Genomic DNA, 27682 nt, shown 5'->3' with positions numbered 1-27682 from the left:
TTAAATCATAGTGAAGAAGCAGAGACATCTACCTTGCATAAAACATGTGATATAGGCAGACAGTATGGAATCCAAGGTTGGAATGTAATACAGTGTGCTGTGAAGGTATTCTGGAAGATAACACTGGGAAAGACAATTCTTTCCTGGTCCAGTTCTCCTGTAATAGCACAGATTGAGCTCATTGTTACTTCTCTCTCTAGTTACTTCTTGCATTTTATCTGGAATTGTACCAAGGTGGGCCACCAGTAGATGGTGAAAGAACGGTAGATGCCCTGGTGATGATGTATTGAGTATACACAAAAAATAAACTCAGTTTTGTTCTTTTGTTCCTGAATGTCCTTCCACTGATAAATATGAACTTCTCCTTACTCAAGGGAAGTTTACTGGTGAATGAACTTTTAATAAAATTGAGAAAACTCAAACTTTTTCGTGCTGTCATAAAATAGTAAATGTATGATGTTTGCCTGGTCATTTGAGTTCAGTCTGCTTCTTAGTTTGTGTTACAGGCCTTTAGGCAAGCTTTCTATTTTGTAGTATACTAATATTTTCAAAGCTTTTGTGCTAGTTGAATGTAACACCCAATACTATTACTTCTGATTCTACCTCTGTATTTTTAAATATTAAAAATGGTCAGTTGAAAATATGTGCATCTTTTATTAATTTGAAGTATATTAATGCTGTTTTGTATCTTTTTCTGTTTCAGAGTTGGCATTGTATGAGCACAGAAAGCAGCAATGGGAGTGTGCAGTTCTCTACTGAAGACGTCTCTCAAGAGCTCATGATTTTTTTCCATCTCTCCTCTTAACATTCCTCCTGCTCTGCAGACATGGCTCACCATGCGAGGCCTTCCAGATCAGCCAAAAGAGAAGAGCTAGGCAAAAGGAAAACAAACCAGAGCAAAAACAAATCTAGCCAAGTGAGAAAGAAAACCACAAAGACTTCCACAAAAGCCGTTAGTTCTGGAAAAGGCAAAAAGCCAGTGCAAGAAAAAGATGTTAAGAAAAAACAGCAAGAAAAGAAACCAATCATGAGCTCTTCAGGTAGACTTCTCAGGAGCAGCATAACCAGGACCTTGTCTGGAGCGTCCTGGGTGAGTTTGGAGAAAGCTGACAATATCCTCTTTCACAGCCAGGATTCCTTCAGCATCAATGGCTTTACAATGTCTCTCCGTAACCGATCCTTCTCCCGAAGATTGTCCCAAACTCCAATTATTGCAAAACCCAGGAAAGCTGCAGCACAAAAAAGGCTAGAAACAAAGGAAAAACATGAACAAGAAGCCCTGGCAGTAGTAGAAGAGAAAAACGATGAACCAGGTGAAATAGCTTTGAAACAAGATTTAGCCCAAAATGAGTTAGCTGCTCTGCCTGTAGAAGGCTGTCTGTATATTGCAGGTGAAGAGCCTGTTATTGCATGTGCCACTCATATCAAGGAGGGAGAACTACCTGAAACAGATGACTCCATTCCAAAGAGTCAGGCAACTGATGATGGTACAGGAGCTTCAGAGGTGAAATCTAAGCGTGCAGACCTGCCCTGTGAGCAGATACCCAGCGATCTTGATACGGGTAGTTTAGCTGAAGCATTTGTTGAAGATGCTGCGTTGGTGCTTCCATCTTTTGCTTCTGACTCTGTAATTGCCTCTGAATTGAACTCAAAGGTGCATGCAGAGGCTTCATTCAATATGGTGCCTAACAGTATAAACCCTGACTCCAGCTCTGTTGATACCTCAGACCTCAGCTCAGCAGTACTGATAGAGTCAGTCACACTTGCCAAATTCCACATTGGAGCAGGGTTGGACATGGTGCTACCTAGGGAAGAACAAGACTTGGATTCTGCGTCTCTAGTTACCTCTGAGTTTAACTCACAAGAACATTTATTAGAAGATGCAAGGTCACTTGCAGATTCCTGCTTGAGGGCAGGCTGGGATTTGAAATCTGAGAATAAAGACATTGGTTCAAATTCCAGTTCTGTAGCTGCTTCTGAATCAAATCTGCTTTTACATTTTGGAGGTGCAGGCTCACCTGCAGAATACCCCATGAAACTGGTTGTGGATTTTGTACCCATTCACAAAGAACTTGGTTCAAATTCAGATTTGAGCTTTACAAAAAATAATTCAGAATTTGACACAAAAAACATATTTACAGTATGTGAACCAGTCTCCAATACCTCTTTAAACAATATTGAAGTAGAGGACATTGAACAGCTTGTTAAATGTATTGATGCAGAGACATTAATTTTGAATTCAGGATATATCCCCGCTTTATCTTCAGATCTAGAAAAACGCACAGTTGATAAAATCTCTGCTGAAAGCTCTGGACAATTCTCTGCAGGTTTTGTTTCAGAGTTGCCTTCAAGCATGGAAATCTCTGCTCTTGCCTCAGAAAAAGCCATAAATGCAGATTTGCCAGCTGACTCAAAACTGCAGCATAATGATTATTCATCACAGCTGGGAAGTGTCGGAGTAAGCTTGAATTTGGTTCAGAACAACGTGAGCAGCAGCACTGAAGCAGTTGAGGCCTCGGGGCCGTCCTCTCTTAAAAATCCAGCTACTCATTACCCTGTTCCATATTCATCTCTGCTCCCTATGCTGGAGAAAAAGAAACGAAGGCGTTGTGGAGTCTGTGAGCCCTGTCTGCGGAAAACAAATTGTGAGGAATGCAGCTGCTGCAGGAAGCGCAAAACTAGTCACCGGATATGTAAAAAGAGAAAATGTGAAGAACTGAAAAAGCCACCACCACCAGTCACGCTACCTTTTGAGGTAAGACAAAGAAGTTGCAAGTTAAATCAGTCTTTTGAGGCTTGAGGTGCAGCTTAAAATACTGCAAAGGGAAATGCTGCTTTAGAGCACACAAGTTTAGAGAGTTCAGGGTTACTGGTGGTGCTAACAGGTTGTACAGTAACTTCCTCTCGTCATCTACAGAAGTGTAGGTTAGAGTGAGCTGGAGTTAGTCTTGTTCCTGTTGTGTAAATCCATAAAATCAAAGGTAAATGTGGCTTTAACTCTGTGTCCCAGATATTGGTGTGTTGGCCAAAACAGTGGATTAATTTGAGTACGTGGAAAAATGAGAAAGATGTAAGCACAAAATGTGAGGAGGAGGAAGATTGAGGGTAGTCTTAGGAGACTCTGAATTACTAGGGGGACTGTTGGTATTTTAAAGTACATAATGCTAAAAGCAAAGGAAAGCAGGTTGTCTGCTCTTTGGTTCAGTTAAAGTAATTTGCTTGTGATGACAAATTTGGTGGAAATCAATTCATAAACTTCAGGACCAAGTTGTAGCTGCATTTTCCCCTTCTGCATCTCTCTGCCTTTCTAATTGTCTATTCTTCTGTTTCTCTCATTTCACTTCTCTTTCCTCTCTCCTTTGTCTTTTACCACATTCCCCACACATACTTTATTTTTCTGTGTTTCTTACTCATTTTTCTGACCCATCAGCCTTTTATAACCCAGGTCATAACTTTTGGAATAAAGAGGAGGGGAAAAGACAGTCTGTATGCCCATGTGATAACAGCAGTGACCTTCTGAGGGATTTCAGTTTCAAGATCAGGCTTTAAATCAGGTAAGTAGGGAGTTGAACATACATTTCCCACATCCCAACTGAATTCCCTGACCTCTGAGCTGCAGTGAGACTCTGCACTGCCAGGTCCTGCTGGGAGTGTTCTCTTCACGTGATCCAATAGTATCTGAACCACAGAGGGAGAGAGGCTGTCTTGGTAGTTCAATCACTGGGACATTTGCCTTGGGATGTGGGAAACTGAGGTTCAAGTCTCTGCACCGGTGTGTACTCTGAGTGCAGCAGTTCACACTGGGGAGAATCCACCTGCAGAACCTTGCTCAAGAGCAATTTCATTAAAATGGTGTGTTCTTACAGCAGGTAGAAATCCCCGGCAGCTGCGGGGGTCTCAGGAGAGCTCCTGCTTTCACTGCTCTGTCCTGTGCTTACCAGGACTGGCAGAGAATCCGTTCTGGTTTTAAGGTAGGCAAGCAGAAAGAAGAGTCCCGTAGCAGTGAGGGGATATGGTATATTCCCCTTTGTGGGGGAAGTGTATTTTAAGGTGTGATGTTTAGGGAAGTAGACTTAAACAGTTTGGCTCAGAATTCATTCAAAAAACTCCTCTGTCTCAACTGCTCCTTAATGCTCTTAAAAAATAAGTGAGGAGAGGGACAGTTGTAATGTGACTTAAGATAGATATTAAAACAGTAAACGTGGTAGAGACTTGTCCTGACGTTTCACAGCAAAAAGAGTAGTGACATTGTCCTTTTGTATATTTAGTCAGTGGGATTGAAGAAAAGTTCATGGGAGAGGATTCATGGAGTTGAGGTAGGAAGTGATCTAAAAGCCATGTTTTAAAAAGGGTTTTGGCAGGGTCAGTGAAAGGAAGCACTCCAGCTTTTCTGTCAACCTTTGTTTTCCAGGCTAAACATACTTCTTTTCTTGTTGCTCAGCCTGACCTTCTCCTTGCAGATTAGCTTTGCCCTTCACCTTTGTCCTCTATGGGCACTCCTTTTACTTTCTTTATGAGAGATTCCTTGGTTTTATTCTTTTCTTTGGCAACTTTTATTTTGGTGTGCTTTTATTTCATTAGACTGGTCACATTCTGTATGATGCATTCAGAGATTCACCAAAGGCCTCCTTCATTTCTTGTTAAATTCTGTATGGAATTTCAGGGTGCTGCATGGAGGAAATGAAGTATTCCTGACATTTAAAAACATGTCAGGTATTTTCTTATAAAATTGTATTTGAATGAAAGCTGGTGCTTTTTCAGATATTCCTAGAAAGAGGCCTTGCTTCCTTTTCAATCTCTAGAAACTGCTCTGAGGAAATGAGAAAGTATTTCTACAGTGTTACATCAGCTCTTTCAAGGTGTTGAGATATAGGGGAAGGTGTTGGGGGATGGGGAATTCTATCACTAATTTAGCAGCTATCCTTTAGATAAGATTGCAAGGAATTCCATTGTTTTCCCAGTCTGGTACTACTGGGACTTCTGTGACAGTAATGTGTTTCAAATAAAAAAGCAGCTGAGGAATAGCCAAAACTCTAGGTCTCTGTCCATGGTATGGAAAGTGAACATAAACAATTAAAAGAAATGAGGTTGGCTTCAGTGTGTTCCTTGTTCAGAAGAGTCATGCTTCTTTCTCTCATGTTGGTGGAATGTAAGCATTTTTCCGAGGTGATTCACTGGGAGGAGGGTGTAGGGGGACAGAGCGGGAGCATAGTTTAAATGTTGGAGTTTTGCCTTAAAGGAATGATGTCTCCCCACTAAAAAATGCAAAAGTCCCAGTGAAGTCAGGGAGAGCTGTGTGCATTAAAAGGCTGTATAGCCACTGTGGGGTTAGCAGTCCATAACTGCTGCTTTTAAAAGAAAAAGTGTTGGTTTTCTTTAAGAACTTATGTGGATTTACAGCTACAGGGAGTGAGCCTGGCTGGTAGAAGCCATGAATGTGAACTGAAGTGCATATTTCAACACCCATGCCCACGTGTGCACTCAGCCCTTGGAGAACATCAGTCGCATGTTTGGAACTGGCATTAATTAGATTACTGATATTTCCATTAATTCTCACATAATCCAGATAAAGATTTGAAAACTATATTGGACTTAAAAAACACCATTTAAAAAAGCAGCCACATAAACCTTCAGTGATATTGTACCTTCCTGAATGTAATGGATTTTGCAGGGGTGTGACATCATAAAAGTCTGGATAAGGCATTGTGGGCTCTAGTTCCGAGCCCCTGTGTGTGGCAATATTGTTGCATATAATGCCTCTCTTCTGAGGAATTCACAATGTTTGGTTTAGAGCTGGTAAAGAAGAATCCTAAAATATATAAGGGAAAACATTTTTTTGTGTATTGAATTTTTTTGGAAGAGCAGCCCAGTAAATGAAATGTAAGGAAGCTTTCCTAAGAAGAGGAAGAAGGCTTTATCTTGGGTTGCTGTCCCTCAGGATGAATAATGCCAGAATACTTCACAGTGAAGAGTTTGTAAAGCTGACCCACACGGGGTTGTGATGCTGCCACATTTTTGTCTTGTCTTTAAGGACTGCTGTTTTCTGAAACAGTATTGCAGTCACTGAGGGCTAGTGCACAGCTATTTTGTTCCAAAAAGCAGATTTAATTCCAAGAAGCGGTTCGCTTTGCTGCCGTTGCAGTGCAGAGTCTCAGGGCTGTCTTTGTGAGTTGCAGTGTGGAGCGAGGATTTTGTAGGCTTCAGAAGTAGCCTGTGGACAGGAGCAGTGGCTCAGGGTTTCTCTTCTCTCCGTGGCGAAAGGATTCCGGTTTCGGGCAGCCAGGTGCTGCAATGGAGCAGTGCGCACACGGTGCCGTGCGGACGCTGCCTGCGGAGCCGCTGCTGCTGCCGGCTGTGCCGGGCAAGGCTCCCGGCGCTGTCCGGGGGAGCCGCTGTCCTGCCCCGGCGTGTCAGGCCGAGCGGCTCCGCTTCCCCAGATGAGCTGGTTCATGAGCCCACAGCGCCTCTTGCCCCAAAGGCCATGAACTCACAGGGCTGCCCTGAACTGTCAGAGTGGGGAGTGCTCATCTCCGAGGCTGCTTTCTGCAGGGCTGGTCAAGGCAAGGTGCCCACATTTTAGGGTTCTGCCTAGGCAGGGAGTCTTCTTGGATTGAAAGCATTTGCTGGGGAGAGCTTTAATTCCTATTAGAACTAAATAGCTAGATTTAGTGGGACCTGTAGTCAACAAACTGACCAAAAAAATGAGGTCACTGAGTGTTAGTTCACTTGGGTTGCCAAAGGTGTCTCCAGACATCTTATTTAATAGCTGTAATCTGAGTAACATGAAATATTAAATAACAATAAGGGCCTGCTTCTCTGTGGATTTTTAACTCACTTCTGAAAAACCCAGACATATTAAAAAAGGATGCTGCAATTCAAGTTGGTGGGGAACTTTCCAGTAAACCATTCCTTGAATGGAAAATGCTCAATGAACAGGAACGTTTCACAGCTACTATCTGTCTTAATGCAACTATTTAAGTTTCTCAAGGCTTGAGAAATGAAATTTCTGTTTAAAACTTAAAAAGAGGATGAGAATTATTAGAAGATGTTGGTGGTAAGGGCTTTTTGCCTAATGCAGACCAGGAACTTGAACTTTTGTCTCCCACATCCCATCTGTCTCCTCTTGAATTTTTGAAAGTTTTGCTCTGCTTTGGAACAAACCCAAGTGTTGAAATCTTAAAAAAAAAAAAAAAAAAAAAAAAAGGCAAAATGGAATTCTTTTTCCAGCCAGGCCCAGCTATAATCGAGAAATTTAGACTTCGTGGTATTTATTTTACAATAGATTCCAGAAATATTTAAGTCAGTTGAATTTTAAAATGAGTGCACATAGAAACACTCCTGAGTACAATACTTGGAAGTTTTATAAGGGGCTAGCACACAGCTAGAGGAGTTTGGTAATCTGTGTGATGAGCAAAGCTGCATACAGCCTTCCCTACCCCACAGCTGCAGGGCAGGGAGTTGGAGTGTGCAGTTTACTCTTATTTTACACAGATACTCATACTCTGTGGGGCTGTTAAATAATTACAGCTCACAGTACTTTGCCATTTCTCTGTGTTCCTGTGCGTGGACTATAATGCAGCCTGAATTACAGTGAGATGGGTTCGTTTGTGCTCTAGTTATTTTCAGAGGCTGTATTTAACAAATTGCCTCTTCACTGCTCCTCATTTTCTGTATTGGTTCTTAAAGCTTTTATGGGGAAATTATTTGAAGAGGTTTCTTTCCTTCCTTGTGTCTGAGGACCCCTAACATGAGGTTACAAGGAACCTGAAACTGCTGTCCAGTGCTGTCCAGTGCATGCACCAGTCTGGGGACTAAATCAGACTGCAGGATCTTAGGTTTCTAAGCAAACAGAATACTGTTGCTTTTTGCCCCCTGGATTGTAAAGCATCTTAAATAGCCAGAACTGTGAAGAAGAATCAGATCACTAAGAGTATGTGATTTCCACTCTCATTTTTAATGTGCAAAAAGACCCTTGTAGACTTGGGGGACTTGGGGGAAAAATATAAATTCGTATTTTCATTTTAACCTTGTCCTAAATCCTATTTAATACATCATTATGGTGCAACAAATGAAGAGCTTAGATACAACGCAGCATCAGACAACAAAAAATGGGCATCAGCTTTCTCTGATTTAATTGCCACACTGGGGAATGAGTTGTGTGTCCATGTCTGAGCATTTCTGCTATTTAACTGATTTGCACCAATAAGTGGACAGTAATTACATTACAGTCTAGCACTAGATAAGAAAACAGATTGCAGTTTGTAGCTGATCAAAAGGTGTTCTTACTGGTTTTTGTCTTTCGTGCATAAATCTGTGGCCAGCGTTCTGGTTTGATGTCAACTGTGACTTGCTTCAGTGAATGCTTTGGCGTTATTTGTAGGTTGTTATTTGTTAGTTGTCCCTAGTTAGCAAATGTCTGTGTGATCCACGAGGGCTGGCTGTGAGCACTGGTAGAGCTGTGACCCCTCCGTCCTCCTTCCATCCGGATGAGCGTTTGAAGCGGGTGCAGCTGTGGGAAAGGAATAGCACTTGATGTTTCTATGGTGGCCAGCTCTCATGGCAGTAGGTTTGTTCTGCGGGGTGCAGGAATAGATGAAGACGGAGGAGTGTCTTTCAGCGGGCCGCCGGCTGCTGAGTCCGGTGGGCGCTGGGCTCCTGGCGCCAGGCTGAGGTTTTCGAGTAGCGTCGCGTCCCCTCGGCTTGGGAGAGCAGGTGAAGGCCGGCGCTGTGGCTGCGGCCTCCACCGGTGAGCACCGATTTCCACTCTTTCCAGGACGGTGCGGCTGCGGAGCCCCACCGCGGCCGCCGGTGCCCGGCGATCATCCCCGGAGCCGCTCACGAGAGGGCCGGGGCCGTGCCGCCCGTGCACGGCGCTGTGCGCACGCGTGCGGGTGCACGGGGCCGTGTCCTCGCCTGACCCCGTTCTCACTGCGGCCCGAGCCCAGCCGAGCGCGCCCGGCCGCGGTGCCCGGAGCGGGCGGCCCGCACCGCCGGGGCCGTGCCCGGGGCGCGGGGCGGCGCCGGCTCCGCGGGCGCGGCGGCTCCGTGCCGGCTCTTGCGGGCGGCCGCGCCTTTGTTCGGGCGGGAGGCCGCGGGGGGGCGCTGCGGGCGCGGCGCGCTCCCGCGGGGCCGCACGCGGCGCGCGCCCGCGCGGCCGCCGCTGCGGCAGGAAGCAAAGATGGCGGGGCAGGGCCGCCGCCGTGAGGGGGAACGCGGGGCTCCCGCGATGTGAGGGGCGCCGCGGGGGCGGCGGACGGGCCGCCGGGAGCCGCCGCCGGCCCGTGCGAGGGCTGCGTGTAAAGCACTCGGGGTATGGCAGAAATATCGCTGTTCCATAATAAAAATCGGAGTGTCTGCCTGCCTTTTTGACCACAACTTATATTCTGCAATTTGATGTTTTTTTAGGTTCTAACAGAAAACAAAAGGCCTCAGAGGAGGAAGCAAAGAGTTTTAAAGGTAACCGATGATTGCTTTGATATTTATCCCCTCCCGTTTTGAGCAGCATTTTCTTGTCATACGGCCCAGGAAAGCAAAGGGTTAAAGGCTGGGTAGCGGCGCTTTCCAGCTATTAAGCAGATTAGCTAATTTTAAAAGCACAGAACATGTCCTTTCTTTCCTCTTTCTCTCCAGCATGTTGTAGACATATTTGAACCTCCCTGCACAAGTCTGCAGACCAAAAGTTTGCTTTTCCTTGCGTTGAACGTTCCCTTTAATTTCTTCTGTTCCTATTTTCATATTTCCAGAGGTAACAGTTAAATGCTTTTAGCATACAGGTTTTATGACATCTGAATTTTCATGTGAGAAGTCAACGTTAAATTGGAAGCCAAGTTAACAAAAGTGGAATTTTTGTACTTACTTTACTGAAGTTTTGATTTCCTCTCTTTCTTTAAACTTTAGAATACCTCAACTGAAACTGAAAATCCTGTAAACTTACAACCACCTTCAGTTTCAGTGGTAACATGTTCCTTCCACACTTTTGAGATGGCTGTCTTTCGTGATAACAAAAGATTGGTCTTGCAAATGCAAATGCCTTAGTTTTTGTACCAAAATACAGATTTGCTGCACTCTAGCCACAACATGGCTAATGTTTTGGGTTGTTTGTTGGTTTTTTAAAGTAACAGATAGTGTGTTGATATTACTTCTCTCAGTTAATCTTTAGACTGTTTTGAAGAGAATGAAATCATTAATTTTGTTATTGCGAACTAACATGTTGAAGGATGGATGGGGCAAGTAAGATGGGGCTAGTGAAATGCAAACAAAGAGTATGTTGTTAAACTTACTTTGTTGAACTATTCTCTTATATCAGCTAAACGTAATAAGTTAAGTATCGTTTCAGTACACTGAAATTTCAGAAGTTATTGGATATACTGGATTTGATAAATGCTAACTGGTCTGTAGTGCCATTTTACTTGAAAACATTCCAATTTCTCAACGTTTGTGTTGTCACTGTTACACATTACAGAAACTTTGTTAAGAAAAACCAACGTTAAGATTAAGTAAGGAGCAAATAGCCTGTCCAGCCTCAAGGGTGTCTGTCTTTTCATGTGGAGTAGTTTTGCAAAACACCTACCTATGTGCTAACACTAATAGTGGTTGTACAATGCTAGCAAATGTCAGTGGTCTTTTTTTTTGCATTGAAATAAGCCATTAAATATTAGTATTTTTGTTGTTCTGTGTATGATTTTATAGACTCATTTTAATACTGCTGCTCTTTGTATATACTACAATATACTACATGGGTGTAGCTAAAGCTTGAAGTATTTGCTCATTCCATCTTTTGTGCTGTTGACAGTAGCATGCAAAAAAAGGAGTGTTTCTAAAGCAGTTTATGATCTGTAATTGGGGTGATGCCTGTCCTGGCAAAGTGTGGAAAATGTGTTTTTTTGGTCACAGATACCTTCTGTTGGGTGTCTGTCTGCAGTCGGGGCTCACGGTTGGTCTTGAGATTTTCCCCTTGAGTTCATTTTGCCACTGTTTGTGATTTGATGGCCCAGCAGGTTGCTATGTAATATGAGTCTGTCATTCCTGTCCTTTCCAAAAAGCCTTCTGAAGGGTTTTTTTCCACCCTTGGCTCTTGAACGGAAAGGTTTGTCTGCTCCTGTGTGTGCGCAGTAGCCACGTCAACTGTTGGGCCTGGGTTGATTTCCGGTTTGACTTCTCCTTGGCTGAGCTGATTCTGTGGATTCCCTCTTTGTTTGGGGTACTGTTCTTCGTGTTTTCTAGTATTTGTATTAGTTTTGTGGTGCTGAAGTGTATTTCCTAAGAGTTTGTCCAATCGCATCCACCAAAGAAGGCACAGTACCTCTGAAGGCATCTCATGGAGCTGGGGCGGCTGGGGGTTGGCCTTTGGTGTTGGGTGGGACAAGGGTGGCTGGGCATCTCAAGTTACATTGCAGCTCTGTCAGCTGCTGCAAACTTTAAAAAAACTGCATCATTTGCAGACTTCTTTACTTGGGCATTTTTTAGAAATGTGGCATTATGTTCTATGACTCTGACCTGGCTTCTGCTGGTGGGACAGCTGTGTAAAGTGGTGTTGTCTTATCTGTTGAATTATGACTTCAGTGTTTGATTTTATGATTGCTAGTGGCTGAGAGCATCTGACCATTGCATACAGGTTTTGACAGTTGACAACATTTCAACAGGATATGTCATTTTTTTCTTCGTATTTTCTTTAAACAGTATTCTTTAGTTTAGTAAAGGAGGATTTGTGGTACTTTCTTCCAATAATACAAGGACTTTTGATTTTTTTCCTAACTCTCCTAAAGTTTGAAGATGCACATTTATTTACTTAGGGGGTTTGTGTTCTAACTATGCTGCTGAGGACCAAGCCATTCACAAATTCTGTACAGGGAAATAAGCAGTGTTTTCCAGTTGCAAATGGGTTGGACAGATATAAACAAGACTAAAAGTGATACACACTACTATACTGTACCTTTTGCATACTACTTATAGTTTTCCATACTCACGTCTTAATGCTCCTTCTGGTTATTGGGCAACTCATTTAGGAAATTCATCTGTGCCATAAATACTGTATTAGGTTCTCCATGGTTATTTTGAAAGAACATCTGAAATATTCATCACTTCTAGCAAGCAAGTGCTCATTAAAGAGAGAGTCTTTGTAAGCTCACAGTAATGGATACAAGGGAAGGAATATACTTAGTTTTCCTTAGGGTTTATATTGTGTTCTTTTCCCAGCTAAGCAGACACTTCTTTAATTTTATTCCTGATAATGGAAAATCTATATAGAAGGGATTCATACTTAAAAATTCCTTTGCCTGCAGTTTGAAAGTTACATAATACACTCAGCTTCACTTAACATCATCCTTTTTAGCCACTTACTGGTGTTGTGGCTCAGCTTGGGCAGTGCAGTGCACCTCTTCCTAAAGACAGGGAAATGCCTGCAGTCACTTCCAAGTTCATTACCACAGGGCTTAGAAGAACAGGACGGGTGCACATGGCCTTGTGTCGTCAGGAAAATCTGCACTTACCGCGTGTAGGCAGCAGTGGCACCAGTGAGGAAACCTCCCCACAGACCAGGAGGCAGCTGGTGAAGCACAATCCGTGGTTTTTCCTGGGCGTTCTGGGGAGCCAGGGCTACCTTTTGGATGGCTGTGGCTGTTTGTTGCCCTGATGGAGATCCAAGAAACCTGAAAGAACAGCAAAACAAAAGGAAGAGGGGAAAAAAGGGAGGGGAAAAATAGGGAAGAGAGAGAGAGGGGAGAAATCCAGAATGACATACGCAGTGCTAAGTGAATTTCGTGGCTGCCTGCACAGTCTGTATTCTCTGTTCTGTTTGCGTGTTTCTTCATAAACGCTGCAGTGGTGACTGGGGGCGCCAGCAAAGTGTGAACAGAGCCTGCTCACACTCTGTAAAATCCCCTCAGCTGAAGGCAAGCCAAAAACCGGAGATGACTCACTATCCAGAACTTTGGGGTTGTTTATAAACATCGTATTAGGAACAGGAAAGTTGCATTTCTATCAAGGCTGCAAATAGCTAATTGAGCACCCTCTTAATTTTTCTTCTCCACATATACAAAGCAGTCTTGTAAAAAATATAAAGTTGGCTTGGCAGACTTGCTGTTGCCCTTTTTATGATGCAGTTTTAGTTTTGCAGCTCAGAGAAGGTAAAAATACACTTTTTTGATCAAGATCATACATGTATTAACAAGATTTAGGAAAGCAAGTGCTAAAGTTCATGGTAATGCTTGAAGTCAGCAAGGACTGAACTGATCTGGAACATTTATTCTAAATTATGGTGTATATTTTTAGGGCAGAATATCTGCCAGAATATTTAGCTGGATGAAATTAAATTTTATTGCTTTTTCCCCTTTAAACTGAGACATGAGCAAGTCAGTGAATGGAATTGCACTGCTGTGGAATTTTAGAGACAGAAGGAAGAATGCTACAATACAAGTTAGAAAGGATGTTGTCCAGAAAGGACTTATCATATTTTTTTTTAATAGACATTATCACCTTGGAGCATACTCCTTCAGTAAATACCAATTAAAATTGCTTTGAGTAATGGTTGAAAGTTTCTGCCTGTTTGTTACTCCCTGTCTTTTTGCTCCCTTTTTTTGGTAGGTAGACCTTACTTGTGGTAACAGAGCGTTCTACACAAACCATTTAACTTGTATTTTTAAAAGTAAGATAATTAACTTAGCTGTTACCTGGATTTTTCAACAGTTTTTGAAAAAAATGTTCTCATTTTCATCTTTTTCAAGGTGAATGTGCCTCTGTCTAAATGGGATTAAATCTTTAAATTTTATTTTGCTTTTGGTAGGCTCATGCAGCCACTCGATGTGAGCAGGCATGATTATGGTTGTGATTTAGCACAGGGCATTTGCCTGTGCAACTTTCCCAGCACTTCCACATGAATGCACTCATGAACATATGAAGCACTTGCATGTTGTTTGTACAGTTCTGCCAGGACTACTCATGTATGTAGATGTTTTTGAATAGAGCTCTAACAAAGAAAGCCTTTGTAAGTGATCTGTAAATTATTAATCTTACTCTAGTTATTTTCTAATCCTTATTTTTTCCAGTTTCTGGTGGAGCTGGAGCCTGTCCCATGTAGGCTCTTTCATGGGATGTGCAGAGGTGCTGTGCTGCCCTTGCCCCGTTCCTGGAGGGCTCCCTTATTGTGTGCTGCTCCCTCTGCCATCCCTCCTCTGGTGTCCCCGTGCTGCCCTTTGCCCCACAGCCCCCGGAGCGCCGAGGGAAGAGAGGCACAGTGTCTCTTCACAGTGACAGGGGGAGCAGGGGCTCCTGTCTGAACGCTTTGGTGCCGTGGCAGAGCAGTTGTGGGAGCAGCGCCGCCCCTCAGGGATTGCTGCGGCAGAGGCACGTGGAGGCTGCAAAGTGTTCAGAAAGGCCAGGCTGAACCTCATGGTCACAGTGCCTTTGAAGGGGTTTGCATGGTTTGAATCACTGTTGATTTGTAGATCCTGACTCTCGTGGCATGTTTTATTGGAGGGCCTTCCACTTTATTGTATTTAGAAGTGGAGCTTCACAACAGATAGAAAATATCTTTGTGATCAAAAATGTCATAAAATATCCAATAAAAGCATCATAGCTTGTGGAAAGGAAAGAAAATGTACATGTGGAGATGAAGGTCAGTTGTGTAGGTATATTGATTGACATGTTTAGATGTTCTTAATGAAGTATTACAAAATAAACACAGGATTTCTCTTCCAGGCATGTTGCTTTGTTGATTTTGTTTCCATTCACTACTGCATTATGAGCTTTAATCAATACTTGTACTTGCTGTATGTAATGCAGGCTTTGAAATAACTGGGATGGCTCTGCCAATTCCAGTAGTCTGTTCTCAGTGTGCTGCTGGCCATGCATTTATTGATAGTAATATCTAGAAAATGCTTTGAAAATGGGTGCTGCCTGTTTAGGATCTGATACCATATTGCTGAGCAAGTTTGTTAATTGCTTTTAGCAGTTGATGTGGGAGAAAACCATTGAGAAGCCCTAAACTGACCTAAGTGGCAGCAGAATTTTCTCTTCTGTGATTTTTTTTTCTTTCTGCTGTGTTATACCAAGATTTTTGTTTAGTGTTACTGATTATGGGAAAGTTAATGTAGATGATACTACAACAGCAGATTTTCTCATTGACAATAGTAGGAGCCTTGCTTTTGTAGAGACCAAGAGATCTGATTCATACTAAAATAAATTCCTAATTATAGGATTTCATTGAGAAGGTAAAAAGAATTCATGCTTTCTTTTTAAATGTTAAGTGTATGAAACTTAAATGATGTAAAGAAAAAGGAAAATGGCATTTACATATAAGCAACTAACAATAATCCCTTTTCATCTGTTTATGTAAAATTATTATATAGACTATATACAAGACTGTCCTTGTTGTCCTAACAACTTTATTCTCAAGCCTTCTAGAATATTAGGATTTTTTGAAGCTGACTTACAATTGGGTGGTTTGTGTCCTGACTGAATTCCTTTCTCAGTGTTTTGTTGGTGCTGTCTGTACTGCGTTATAGTTTAATCAGTGCTCTATAGTAAAATGGGGCTCTGCATTTAATTTTACTAAAATAAGGGCTTTGCTGGACTTGTGAATAAGAGGAGAAACTGCTCTGTGTTTATAAATGCAAAGCATTCACTTTTGTGACAGATGATCGCTGTCTGAATTCTGTGGTGCAAACACCACTCTTGCAGTGCTGCTCCAAAACAGCATTGCTGTTATTCCAGCATGGGAGTGAAGCTGCAACTCCTGTAGAAAGAGCAAGTGGAAGTTACAGTGCAAATTCTACTGCAACTCCTGTAGAAAGAGCAAGTGGAAGTTACAGTGCAAATTCTACCTGAGCTTTACTTAAACCATAGATGTGGAAGCTCTCAGACAGAAAAGGAAACATAATTTACTATTTTTTAGGCTTTTTTTCCTCATGAGAGTAAGCAAAACATAAAAGAAAAATGCTGAATAGTGCTGTCTTGTAGCCTGGTGCCTTAAGAGATCAGCATGGCTATTTTTTTTTAATCTGAGTTAAGGTGCTTCTGTCACTGAGTTTTCTATTTCTAAGGAATATTAGTTACTCCTTTTTGTCTTGTAGCCCCTCATCAGCCTTAAAACCAGGCTAGAATGGTGTTGTGTGTCCTTAGCAGTTCTGGTGTGAGAGCTGCTACCAACGTGTAGTGACTTGTAAATAATGTAATTGATTGTACAACAAGTGTGGGGCACAGAACTGTGTCCTAAATCAAGGGTCTGGATATCTTCCTGGTTAGATTACAGGAACTGTGGAAGTTATGTTGTTAGCTTAGCAGTTTGGATCTTTACTGCACTGAACCTGGAGAGAAATTAACTTGTCTCAGTTTGTTTCACATGTGGTAAACCCAGGAAAGATCATTACGAACACTTGTTCTTGTGCTGGGAGGTTGTAAGACTGTATCCTTTTACTTGTCTTAATCATAATTTTTTTAAAAAATAGCTGAAAGAACTTGACTTTGAAAATTCCCATGGATGAGAAGTGCATCCAAACACCTAACAAGATGCTTAAAAAAATTCTTTGTTCTCTCTTTGTCTCGCTGCAAAAATGTGCACCATAGTTCAAGGCCAGACTTCTCCAGCCTTAACTTAAAGTCATTGAGTCTTGTTATACTTTTGTCTACTAGAACAAGGAGCCCTCTGTTATCAGCATTCTTTTCCACATAGACTGAGCAGGAGTTTGTGGCTTTTCAATTTTCTTTCTCTTTGCTAAATTGGAGAGAGTGAGTAGAGAGTGAACTTGAGGCTTTCACTTCCAAGATGTTTCAATCCTTTGTCATTCTTGTGGTCCTTGGAGCCCTCTCCAGCATATCAATGTCTCGCTTGAATTGGGGATGCCAGAACAGGATGCTTTATTCTGCTAGCAGGTGCAAAAGTGCCGAGTGCAGGATTGAAAGTAACCAGCCTTTTCCTAATTATATTGTTATTTATGCACCCAAGAATCTAACTAACCCTTTCAGCCATAAAGTTGTACCAGGAGTTTCTATAGTTACTGTGCTGTTGATAATTGACCGTGTTAATGTCTCCTGGAAGGCACTGCTTTCCAAGGTAGAAACCTGCCTTTTGTAAACACAATCCCATACCTCTTGCTAAACCCAGAATCTCTCTTTAGCTGTAATGAAATGGCTGGCTTGCCAGTCTGATTTATGAAGCATCATGTCTGGTCTTTGAATTGTTTGCTATTTTTTGTAAGTATTCATTCACTGCTCTCAGATTGTTGCTAAGAAGGTTACATGTGGCTGTGGTTTGCTCCCTGAAGCCCCTGTTACAAACACTGTGAGGATTCTCCATTTGCAGGGAAGGGCCAGGCAGCCCTTCCTTAACACTCTGCTGATGCTTTCATAAATGGGTATAGCACAAGAGGCTTCAGCTAGGGTGGGTAAATTCAGAGACTGAATTCTTTCATCTCTGCTTTTGAGCTAAAGCACATTAGGGAAAGTTCTGTTGGGGAATACATACTGCTGCTGATTGTATAATTTTTCTTTTCAGGCTTAATTAAGTGCTATATTTTCCAGAGCTGCCAGGGTCTCTTTGAGTGCTTGGTTTCAGTGTTGAAGACAAATGATTGAGTAATTCAAAACACCAGTAAAAAACAAACCAAACCAAACCCAAAACCCAATGAAAACAAAAATGACCAGGCAAAATGCTTGTTTGTATTTGCTTCTGTGGCAGAAAAAGTACTGTAATGTTTGGGGTTTTTTGTCTTAACAAATCCACTTCTTGGATGCATGCGTAGGAGAATGGGGCGTCCTTCACCCTTTTTTCTTGCTCCTGGTTGTAGCTTTTACAAGCTAGAGATAGGAGTTGATGGAAACAGCAATTTGAGTTTGTAGCTGAGAGAGCTTATTGCCAAGCTGTAATCCAATAAATACATTCCTATGGGAGCCACCATTTTAAACCTTTACAGTCAGGTTAGTATCCTGTAGTTTTTAAGTTTGTTAGTAACTGTATCCTTTAGAGTCTGATACTGTAGATGTTCTTTATAAATGGTCTCACTCAAGCTGTTGTACAAGGTGCGTGGGAGGGCTCTGCTCTGGTAGAGATGTAGGAGAGAAAAGGAAGAGAACAAAGGTATGAAGACTTGGAGGCCATAATGTGCTAATTCCTCCTGGGAAGAGACAATAAGGAGCTTTTCTGGTGGCAAGGTTGGCTGGTGTTTGAAGAACATGGCAAAGATGATATAAATGTAGATTAAATGGAGATGAAACTGAGAGCTAAGCTGTAGCTTAGAGAATGTTCTTTGCTGTTGTGGCTACAAAAAAAAAAAAAAAAAAAAAAAAAAAAAAGCAACCAGCAACTAGAGCAGACTTTTCAGCTGTAGCAAAACCTGCTGTGATGCTCAAGTGGTGACTGGGTGGTTTGATACTCAGGGAACTTAGAAGTGAGGAGGATGATTCCAGGAAAGCCTGAATGTCATGCCCCTGGTCAGGTTCCTTCCTCCAGATTTGCAGAACCTCTTGTTCCTCTGAGTTTCTGTATAAACCAGCTTCTGTGGTAAAACTTGTCAACACAATTTTGCCAAGTACTGTCCTGTCTCTCAGTGCCATCTGTGAATGTTGCTCTCTTGAGGAACAGAACACCTTGTACATTCAGGCTGTGTTACATTAGCAAAGGTCCCCAGTCTGTTTCTGTGCATTAAGACCTATGAAAAATACGCCCTAGCTGAGCTACTGTGGGAGCGTGGTACCCCAAGAGACTCCTTCGTGTCCACAGTTACACAGTGTGCTGGTACCTGCTTTGTGCCTGGGGAGAGACTGCTGGGAATATGCCTCAGCTTGCAGCTTGGCCCCTACTCTGCTGTTCTCTTTGGGGAGCCTGCTTGGGCAGCAACCTATTGCATGTTGCTGCTGTCTGCATTATTGCAGTAGTCAGACATGTCATGTGGTCTGAAATACAAGTTTATTCTTAGTTGTATTACTGTGTCTGCCTTTAATGAAAAAAAAACCCAAGAAGAAAACTTAGCTGTATTCAGGAGGTGACCTATAGCTTCTACAGCATCCCACCTTCTATCTGCCTCTGTCCTAACCAGCGCATGAATTCCTACACAGCACTCAGCATAAGCAACTTTTTCTCTGCACCTGTGTTCTGTCTCCCTGTTGCCCATCCTATCCATGTCTTATCTCCTTATCCCTGTGAATTGGTCCTGTCCAGTGCAAGTCCTCAATTCTATTGAATTTCTGCATGTCCTGGGGAGCAGACAGTAGAGAAGGAATAAATGACAGGAGAGTAAATTGCTGCTGGTCAGCTGCTTGGTGCTTTCTTGCCTCTTGGTGAGGCAATGATACGTGGCAGTCGGGCCATGAAACAAACACCTTGTTTGAATGTTAGATGAAATACAGTGGGGGTCTTTTCCAGACAGTTTTTCTGAAACAACACTTACATCACTGTTGCGGTTCTGTGAGGAGCTGCCAGCTCTGTCCAGCTCTGAGGGACGTGTGGGGCTGGCTGTGTGGCTGCAGACACTGCAGCAGGATCCAGGCTTACCCAGGGCACTGCAGCCTGCAGGCACTCCGCACCCACTCGTCCTTTCGTGCTGATGGATGCTGTGACCCTGAAGAGTTGTGTTTTGAGTCATCCCAGCTTTGGCACAAGCAGGGGGTGCAAGTATTGCTTGATCTGTTGGGCCCTGTATTCATCTGGGGCCTGGGCAGAATCATCCAGGGAGGGCTGGTTACAGGGAAATCTTACAGGGATTTGGCATTAGTGGTTGTTACACATCAAGACTTGCTTGAAGAGCCATTTTATCAGTTGGACAGGGCATGATCTGATATTTATTGTTTGAGAGTAATTGATCCTGGTGGTGTCCTTTAGTACAGAGTGTTTTGTTACCACCTGTAGAGGTTTGAAATGAGAGACACAGATTGATGCTTTCTGCTCAGATGTGGAAATATCTTGGGGGTAGCTTAAGCATTACATTTTGATTGGGATTTGGTGAATTCTGCATTACCTCAGCAGCATCTTGTGTTAAAGAAGTTAATTGTAAGTCTGACTCTTCAGAATGTCAGTGATTTGCTGTAACTGGCTGTTCATATGTGCTGGAAGCATTAGCTCAGAGTGAACTCGTGTGTGTGTGTACATATATATATATATATATATATAAAAAATAGTCTTTGGTTGGAGTTTAAGTAATACAGCAATGGCCACAGCAGGCTTTGTGGTTCCTGTCCTCATAGCACAAACTACTGCAGAGCCTAAGCTTGAGCATGATCTGTTAGTGGCTCACACTTCCTAGCAGAGTAGAGCTCTCCTTGAGGAGAGAGAGGGGAAATTATTAGTATTGATCTGCTTTGTTCTTCAGCTTTTCATTGCATTTGTGTAAAATCCTCAGAAACTGATCAGATCTGAGTTCTGTGCTTAACTCCCATGAATGTTAACACTGTTGTGGGGGGTTGTGATATCCTTGTCTGTAGTTTTCACTGAGTTTTTTACACGCAGATTCAGGACTTGAAGATAGATTTTTTCCCTAGGTTGAGGGAAGAATCAAATGAGCTCTGTCCCTGGTAGTGTGTCTGCCCTGCTCTGTGTGGTGGGAAATATTAACTTCGCATGCTAACAGACTATCCAGTGGACTTTCTGCTGGTGTGGGAAAAGAAAAGGTATCTTCTAGGATCCACTGCAGTTCAGTAATAGGAGATAATGCAGCACAGTGCTTGAAAGATGGAGTTTAATTAAAACAATAACATCTGATTTTATGACAATATTTTGCCTTCATGTGGAAAAATAGAATATGAACTAACTCATGCCAGTGATATGATTCATCTGGGATTTTTTCCTTCCTCATTGCCTGTGGGCTGCTTCTAGTAATGTTAGTGGAAAATATGAAATATGAATAATAATTTTTTTAAGCAATTCCACCTTTGCTGCTGGGATCACTGGAGTTCTGTAGGGACACAACACTGTACCTGTGCAGTACTAGCAGATTAGGGAATATTCTGAGTATTTTTGAGCATAGCAGTGCTTTTTGATCAGATAAATTATTTTGTTGAGGAACAATCTAGTTGGAAGGACTGTGATGACACTTCTGTACTGAGTGCTGTCAGTGGATTGTGTGCCAGATCTTAAAATCTCTGCTTATTGTGGATGAAGCCTCTTCCTTCCCTATGCCTCTTATTGCTCCCAAATTACCACACTGAAGTTATTAGTTTTTTAGTGTAGTGAACAATCCCTATGATGAATGGAATACAAACTGTGATGTTGTGTTGAAAATGTGCAGTTGATGGGGAATTAGTTTTCATCTATTTGATTTTATGTCCTCAGCTTCCTAGTTATCTGATTAAATAATTTTTAATTAAAAAATTACAATTTACATGGTTGGGAATCTTTTGGATTGGTAGAGATATTAAATGTACTTTTGCCTAAGAAAGAACAACAATTCTACTTCTTTCTGAAGTTAAGGTAATTGAAATTCAGGTTTTGTGCAGGTATAGAATTGTGGGGTTTTACTCTTTTATGGTGGACCCTTAAAATATTTTCTGGTACAGTTACAGAGACTTGTGTAATGCATTTACCCCTGCTAGCAATGGAATGGTGGAACCTGTTCTGCTCTTGTGGATCCTTTAGAAAGTGCTCAGTGACCCCCTGGGTCTGGGAATCACTCACAGAAAATCCCCAGGATCCAGGGGAGCTCCAGCTCACTGGCCATTGGTCAGGATCTGTGTGTAGTGAAAAGACGATAAATAAGGAACCTTCTGGATATAATATCTTAGGCTTGACTTAGCTGCACAGGTGCTGGACATGTTTTTACATAACATTTTCATGAGAGGTTATGAAGCCTCTCAGAACATATAGGATATGCTATGGATTCCTGGTTTGGATTTTATAAGTTGCAAGGTGACCACTGAGCTCCAGATGGAGCTGCCTTGTTTTGCCTGAGGGTTTGTGGCAATTCCATCTCGATGGTTATAATTAATCATAAATCTATTTTGCATTTATTTTCTTGAGTTTTGTCAGAAGTGCATGTCCTTTGTAGGTATGAGCACAGAACCATCTCTGAGTGAACGGAATGGTTCGTACTGGGTGATTTTCTGGGCACTGCTGTGAGGTACGGTGCCTACATGGGGTTAATTAGCCCCTTGTGTTGCTGGTACCTGATTTGAAAAACAGTAATGGTTTTCTTTGAAGTACAGCTTAAGGTTACAGGGGGTTGAAGAACTCTTAAATGTTGCAGTCAGGTGAAGGAACAGCACTGTCTACTGGGATTTAAAACGATTTTTTAAAAGAAAATGTAATATAAATAAAATGTGAGTAACATAAGAAAAATTGGATTCCTGCCTTAATTACTGTTTCTGCATAAGTTTGTGCCTTAATTAGTTTTATTTTTGCTTTGCATAACTCCTTACTTCATATCCATAATACAGTCTTAAGGCCCATATATATATTCTTTCCAGGACACAGTATTCTGACTCTGTCTAGATTTTGGCATTGCTTCAACCACATGCACTGTATAGTATCAGTGAAATACTAAAGTTTATAAAGCAACAGTTTTGAATAGCTTACATGAGAGACTGTTGAGAAACCTGGAAATTTCCATCTAAACACAGAAGCTAAACAACTGTTTAAAGAGTAACTTCCAAGTGAGCTGATGTAAATTGGCTTTGTATTCATTTCTGCTTAGGGTTTGTAATTAAGGACTTGAAGCAAGGTTTTCAGGATTAGCTAGTGTCCAACCAAGTGGTGTATTTGGTTTAGCCAGCTTATTGGTCTAGCCAAATGAATGTAATTATGCCAAATTACTGCTGAACTTTGTGCTATAATCCACAGTCTTGCTTTTAACATAAATTTTTACCTTTTTTTAATCTGCTCATGCAAATTAATTCAAAATTGAATCCTTACGTCTAATTCAATGTTAACATCATTTATCTGACTATTCATTTCATTAATCTCCCACCACCACATTTACCCAATTTCTTCCTCTGTCCCTCAACAGTGGGGGAAAATAGCTATAAATATGGATAGGTCTTTAGCCTTCAGGTTATAACTTCCTGTTTTGTTTCTTTTCCAATGTCTGTGCCTAATTAAGATATTCCTTGTATCTGTCAAAGCAGGGTTTAATTGCTGTAAATATGAAGCTTCTTATTTTTAATGTGCTTTGAGCAGCTGTTACAACAAGGGTTTTTATTATTGTTTTATAGGCAAATTTAGAAAACAAAGCAGTAAATGGCCGCAGACCAGAACTCATGGAATGCAGTATATGTGGTCATGGTGAAAAATACAGGGTGAAGACAAACCAGGCAGTACCCATTGAAAATGTGCAGTCCAAGGAGAAAGAGAGAATGACTGGCTTAGAAGCAGAGAAGTGGGCACATAACGAGAAGCCATCCTTTGGTGTCCACGTCAACGGCGACATCCACGGAGCTGTGACGGGCACTGAACACTTGAAATACACTGACCACAGTGAAAGAGCAGCCTCTCCCAGTCAGTTCACTGAGCCAAAAAAATCCTTGCTGCACACCATCAAAAATGGCATAAAAACCCTGCATTATTCACCACCAGAAGCAGTTGCTTCACTGGAAAATGTATCTGCAAAGGAGAGGACAGATTTGACAAGCACCTCCCACACGCAATGGCCGACGGGTAGCAATCTGAATAACGTAGTAAGCGCTCTGATGAGTGGCACTGGCTGTGTTCACCCAGAAAACCAAGGGGATGTTTTAATGAGGAAAGAGGAAAACTGCAACTGCACCTCCGAGTATTCTGATAAGTCAGTTTTGCAGACAGGGTCCAGCTTGGATGTGCAAGAAAGCTTGTGTTGTCCTGCGCTGCCTGAAGAGGAGCTGCAGGCTGAGAAGGATGGCTTTAAAGTACCGAACGTGGAGACACAGCCTGAGAATTCCGCACTCCAGCCCACTTTCTTGTCCCTGATTAAAACCAGAAATTTAACTCTGGAGCAGGTTGTAGCTATTGAAGCTTTAACACAGTTGTCTGAAGCTCCTTTGGAAACAACTTCACCAGCTAAAATTGAAAGTACTGAATGTACAGGAGAAACAGCTTCCAACTTGCTCCATAGTTTTAAAAGGGATATCTCATCCTCCTTTACATCCTCTGCATTGCAAGAAATCAAAGACACTTACTTACAGAATGAGCAACAGCTCTTGGCTCACTGCGCTCACTCCCAGAAGCAGCTCCCTAATAAGGCAGTGTTGTACAATGGCCAAAGTTCAGTGTCTGAATTGTGTGATAAACCTGCCAATCCGCCTGGTGAGATGTATAAATTACAGTTTTCCTCAAGAGATACCAAAACTTTATCTGACTCAACATCTAATGCAGCCTCATTTTCAGGATATGATCCCAACAAAAGTTGTGCTCATGAGCCAGTCACCCTCACAGGGTATTGCAGTGCTTCATGTGATGTCCAGCAAATAAGGAACAACTTGGAAGCTCCTGGCCAGTTAGAGCAAAAGCCAATGTGTAACGATTTGAAAACGGAAGGTAATTTGATTAAAGAAGGAGGAATTCACAGCCAGGATGAGGAGGATGTAGCTGCACAGCTAACTCAACTGGCAGCGCTGATTGAATCAAACCAGGCGAATCCACAGCAGAAGAACGATATAAAGGCATCACTGCTTAATCTGATATCACATGAGAGGCAGCCAAAATATAACCAAGATGTGTTGCAGAAAAAAGAATCTTTATTTTTTAGGCATAATTATAGTTCCTTATTGTTAAAGCAAAAGCAAGCAACAAATAAGAAAGGAAATGCTATGCCATGGAAACCAAGACACAAAAAGAAGCCTCAAGAAGCACGCTATCAACAAAATAATCAAAACCAGCTAGAGCTGTTGTCATGCCAGCATAGTGAATTGCAGGACATTTGGATATCATCAAAACTGCACAAGCTTGGTCAAACCATGCCACAGGACTCTAGGGTAGCTCCGTCTGAAAAGAAATCTCCAAGAACCAAAGTACAGAGAGTGCTCAGTCAAAATACTTTAGCATCACAAGAAAAAACGAGATTATTTCTCCCACAAGCACAGATAAAATTTCACAGGTGTTTACCTGAGGCATCGCAGGAGAAAAAAAAAGACAGGTTGTTTGGCTGTGCAGTGGTGAATGAGCAAAGGAAAACTGCGGGCTCCAGTGACCCGCTAGGCACCGACCCACTGAAAAATGAAGTTATTGCACGTAGCCAACACAGCGACCTGTCCTCCCGTAATCCTCTGGCTGGTTCACAGCTGAAAACAGCCTCCTTGTTGAAAAGACCAGCTGAAAACCCACAGATGTTTACAGAAAAATGTAATTCTCAGGTACAGCAAACAGCAAATGTCAGTCAGGCACATCCTTTGCCACCAACTTTTAACCAGTCCAGCCTGAGAGCTAACGAAATGTGTAGTGAAAACAAAGCCTATGTTCAGCAGGTCAAACAACAGGTAGATCCGAAGTCCCAGGTGGTGCCTGTTCCCTGTGGCGGGGCCCAGGTAGCAGGTTCTGCTGAAGCTCTCAGGAATGTGGAGTGTGTGGGTGAGGTGACCGTTCTGACATCTTCCAGTTTGGGTACTGACCACGCCCAGAGCACAGGCGACTCAGGGTGTTCCCCAGCAAAAAACACGCTCAGCAGTTTCCTTGAATCACCTATGAAGTTTCTTGATACCCCTACAAAAAATTTAATAGACACACCTACCAAAAAAGGACAATCTGAATTGCCAACTTGTGACTGTGTTGGTAAGTGTTTTTGCTAACTTTTGCCTGTACATTTCAAATGGAGGTGTGCTCGTGTTGCTCCCTTTTATGTGAGGAAGTGTATGTGACAGCTGTTGCACAAGAATCCGTATTTCACCATTAGAAGACAGGAGGAAATTAACTCTCCCCTCTTTGTAATTTTTGCTTGGTGTTCTTTGGGCCTGCAGAGCACAGCAGAATTGAGTATTTTTTGTACTGCAGCTGGCAGGTTGAAATCCTCCCCTTAAACTTAAACCTGGAGGAAAGAGAGTTTTTCTGTTCGTTGTTCTGCCATTGCTGACTTGTGCTTTATGTGCACTTACCTGCATTGTATCAGGTCATGGTTTTGATGCTCGCAAACTGCCTTGTGCCTGAGTGGGCTGGGCAGCAGTGTCCCGGTGTATTGTCCTTGCTGCCTAAATCTGTTAAAAAGCAGGAGAGCGTAGCTGGGGGTGGCCTTGCTCCTGTCAGTGTCGGTCCTGATGGCCTGGAAGAGCCCATGCCCGAGGCTCCTCACACCTCTGGCCACACGAGGAGAGCTCGGGTGGAGTTGAGGCCCCTTGCAGAGTGACTCTGTTGCAGCAGGAGCTGTCGGAGCAGGCTCTGCAGGGCTGTGCAGACACGGCTTGGCTGGGGCTGTGAGGGCGCTGTGCCGGCGCTGACAGAGAGAAAGACAGGTCAGAGCCTTCACAGCAACTCGTCTGCAGGCACATTGTTTCACCCGGGTGCTCGTTCTGAATCGACAGAGGGCTTGTTAAGGGGCCTGGGTTATGTTTTCTGTTCTGTAGGACATGACTATCAGTTAATTTATTGCCCTCAATTCTCCCTTGTCTAAAATCAATTAATGATATTCCCACCAGCAAGGACATCGGGAATTTGACGTGTCAATTCATGCCAGCTCCTCCAATGAAAGAATGCAAAATATTGCTATAATTAGGGTTTTATGGTGTAACATTAAAAAATGGCTAGCAGCATCATCAAAGGAAATACATATAAAATCATTTCAATGTGTCTGAAGAGAAAAGCCTGTCATACTCTTTATTCATGATATTTCAGTGTCAAACTTCGTGTTCTAATTTGATTTGGAAGGCATTTCCATAAAGTGTTTCTAACTTTACTTTTAATGGGGTAAATAAATTTTGGATGTGCAAACATAGTTTTCTTTACCTGCTTACAGAGCAAATTATAGAAAAAGATGAAGGCCCCTATTACACGCACCTCGGGACAGGACCAAGTGTTGCTGCTGTGAGAGAAATTATGGAGAACAGGTGAGGAAAATTCAGTTTTTAATGCTCATTGTATTTTTGACTGTCTAAACGGGGAAGAAGTAGAGCTCTGAGAAATGAACTGCTGTGTTTAGCTTTGTTTTGCTGAACTTTTGTCAGTACTCATTTATAAGGCGTTTTCTTGTTCAGATGTGCATGAGGTGAGCATGAGCGCTTCAGGTCCAAACTTGTGTGTCTTTTCTGAGCCCTTATAAGCTCAGGGCTGGAGTTCAAGTGTGCTGTGCTCTGAGGTACCCCTGAAACCAGTAGGAAGGACAGAGGTCAGCAGCTGGCAGAGTAAGGTTTTCTGGTGTCCTGCCTGTGAAGAAGCTGTGGCAAACTGGAAAGAAAAAAAGTCATATCAGTGACTGATTGCACTAGGATTTATATGCAGATGACATTTCTTTAGTGGCACAAGTTTATCAGAAGAGAGATGTCAAAAACTACTCTTACAAGTAGGATTTTAAAACAAAATGAAATTTTTTCTCTATAAATACTTTGTTTTTCTTCTGTTCTCAGTAAAAATAAATTCATTAATCTTTTATTGAAAATGTGTCCTCGTTTAAAATGGTCTCCAGTAGTTTGTTTTACTCATGAACTTTGTTTAATGCAGGTATGGAGCAAAAGGAAGTGCTGTAAGAATAGAAGTGGTGGTTTATACAGGGAAGGAAGGAAAGAGCTCTCAGGGCTGTCCAATTGCCAAGTGGGTAAGTTTTTGTATTAAATTAATAAAGTTGTTTTGTGTGGCTTCAAATGATACGCA

General features: G+C 42.3%; 1 protein-coding gene across 1 annotated transcript in view; it reads left to right on the top strand.

Annotated features, from left to right (window-relative positions):
- TET1 (tet methylcytosine dioxygenase 1) overlaps positions 1-27682 on the top strand; it is a 73398-nt gene that overhangs the window by 8049 nt on the left and 37667 nt on the right. Inside the window, exons 2-6 of the mRNA XM_063406382.1 lie at positions 704-2755; positions 9406-9456; positions 23131-25657; positions 26832-26922; positions 27533-27626. Coding sequence (XP_063262452.1) covers positions 827-2755; positions 9406-9456; positions 23131-25657; positions 26832-26922; positions 27533-27626 — 4692 coding nt within the window. The 5' untranslated portion in view covers positions 704-826. The remainder of the gene's footprint in view (positions 1-703; positions 2756-9405; positions 9457-23130; positions 25658-26831; positions 26923-27532; positions 27627-27682) is intronic.

The sequence above is a fragment of the Prinia subflava genome, chromosome 9 (assembly GCF_021018805.1).
Source record: "Prinia subflava isolate CZ2003 ecotype Zambia chromosome 9, Cam_Psub_1.2, whole genome shotgun sequence".
NCBI classification, from domain to species: Eukaryota; Metazoa; Chordata; class Aves; order Passeriformes; family Cisticolidae; genus Prinia; species Prinia subflava.
The sequence above is the reverse complement of the archived record's forward strand: the minus strand, read 5'-3'. Positions and strand labels throughout refer to the sequence as shown.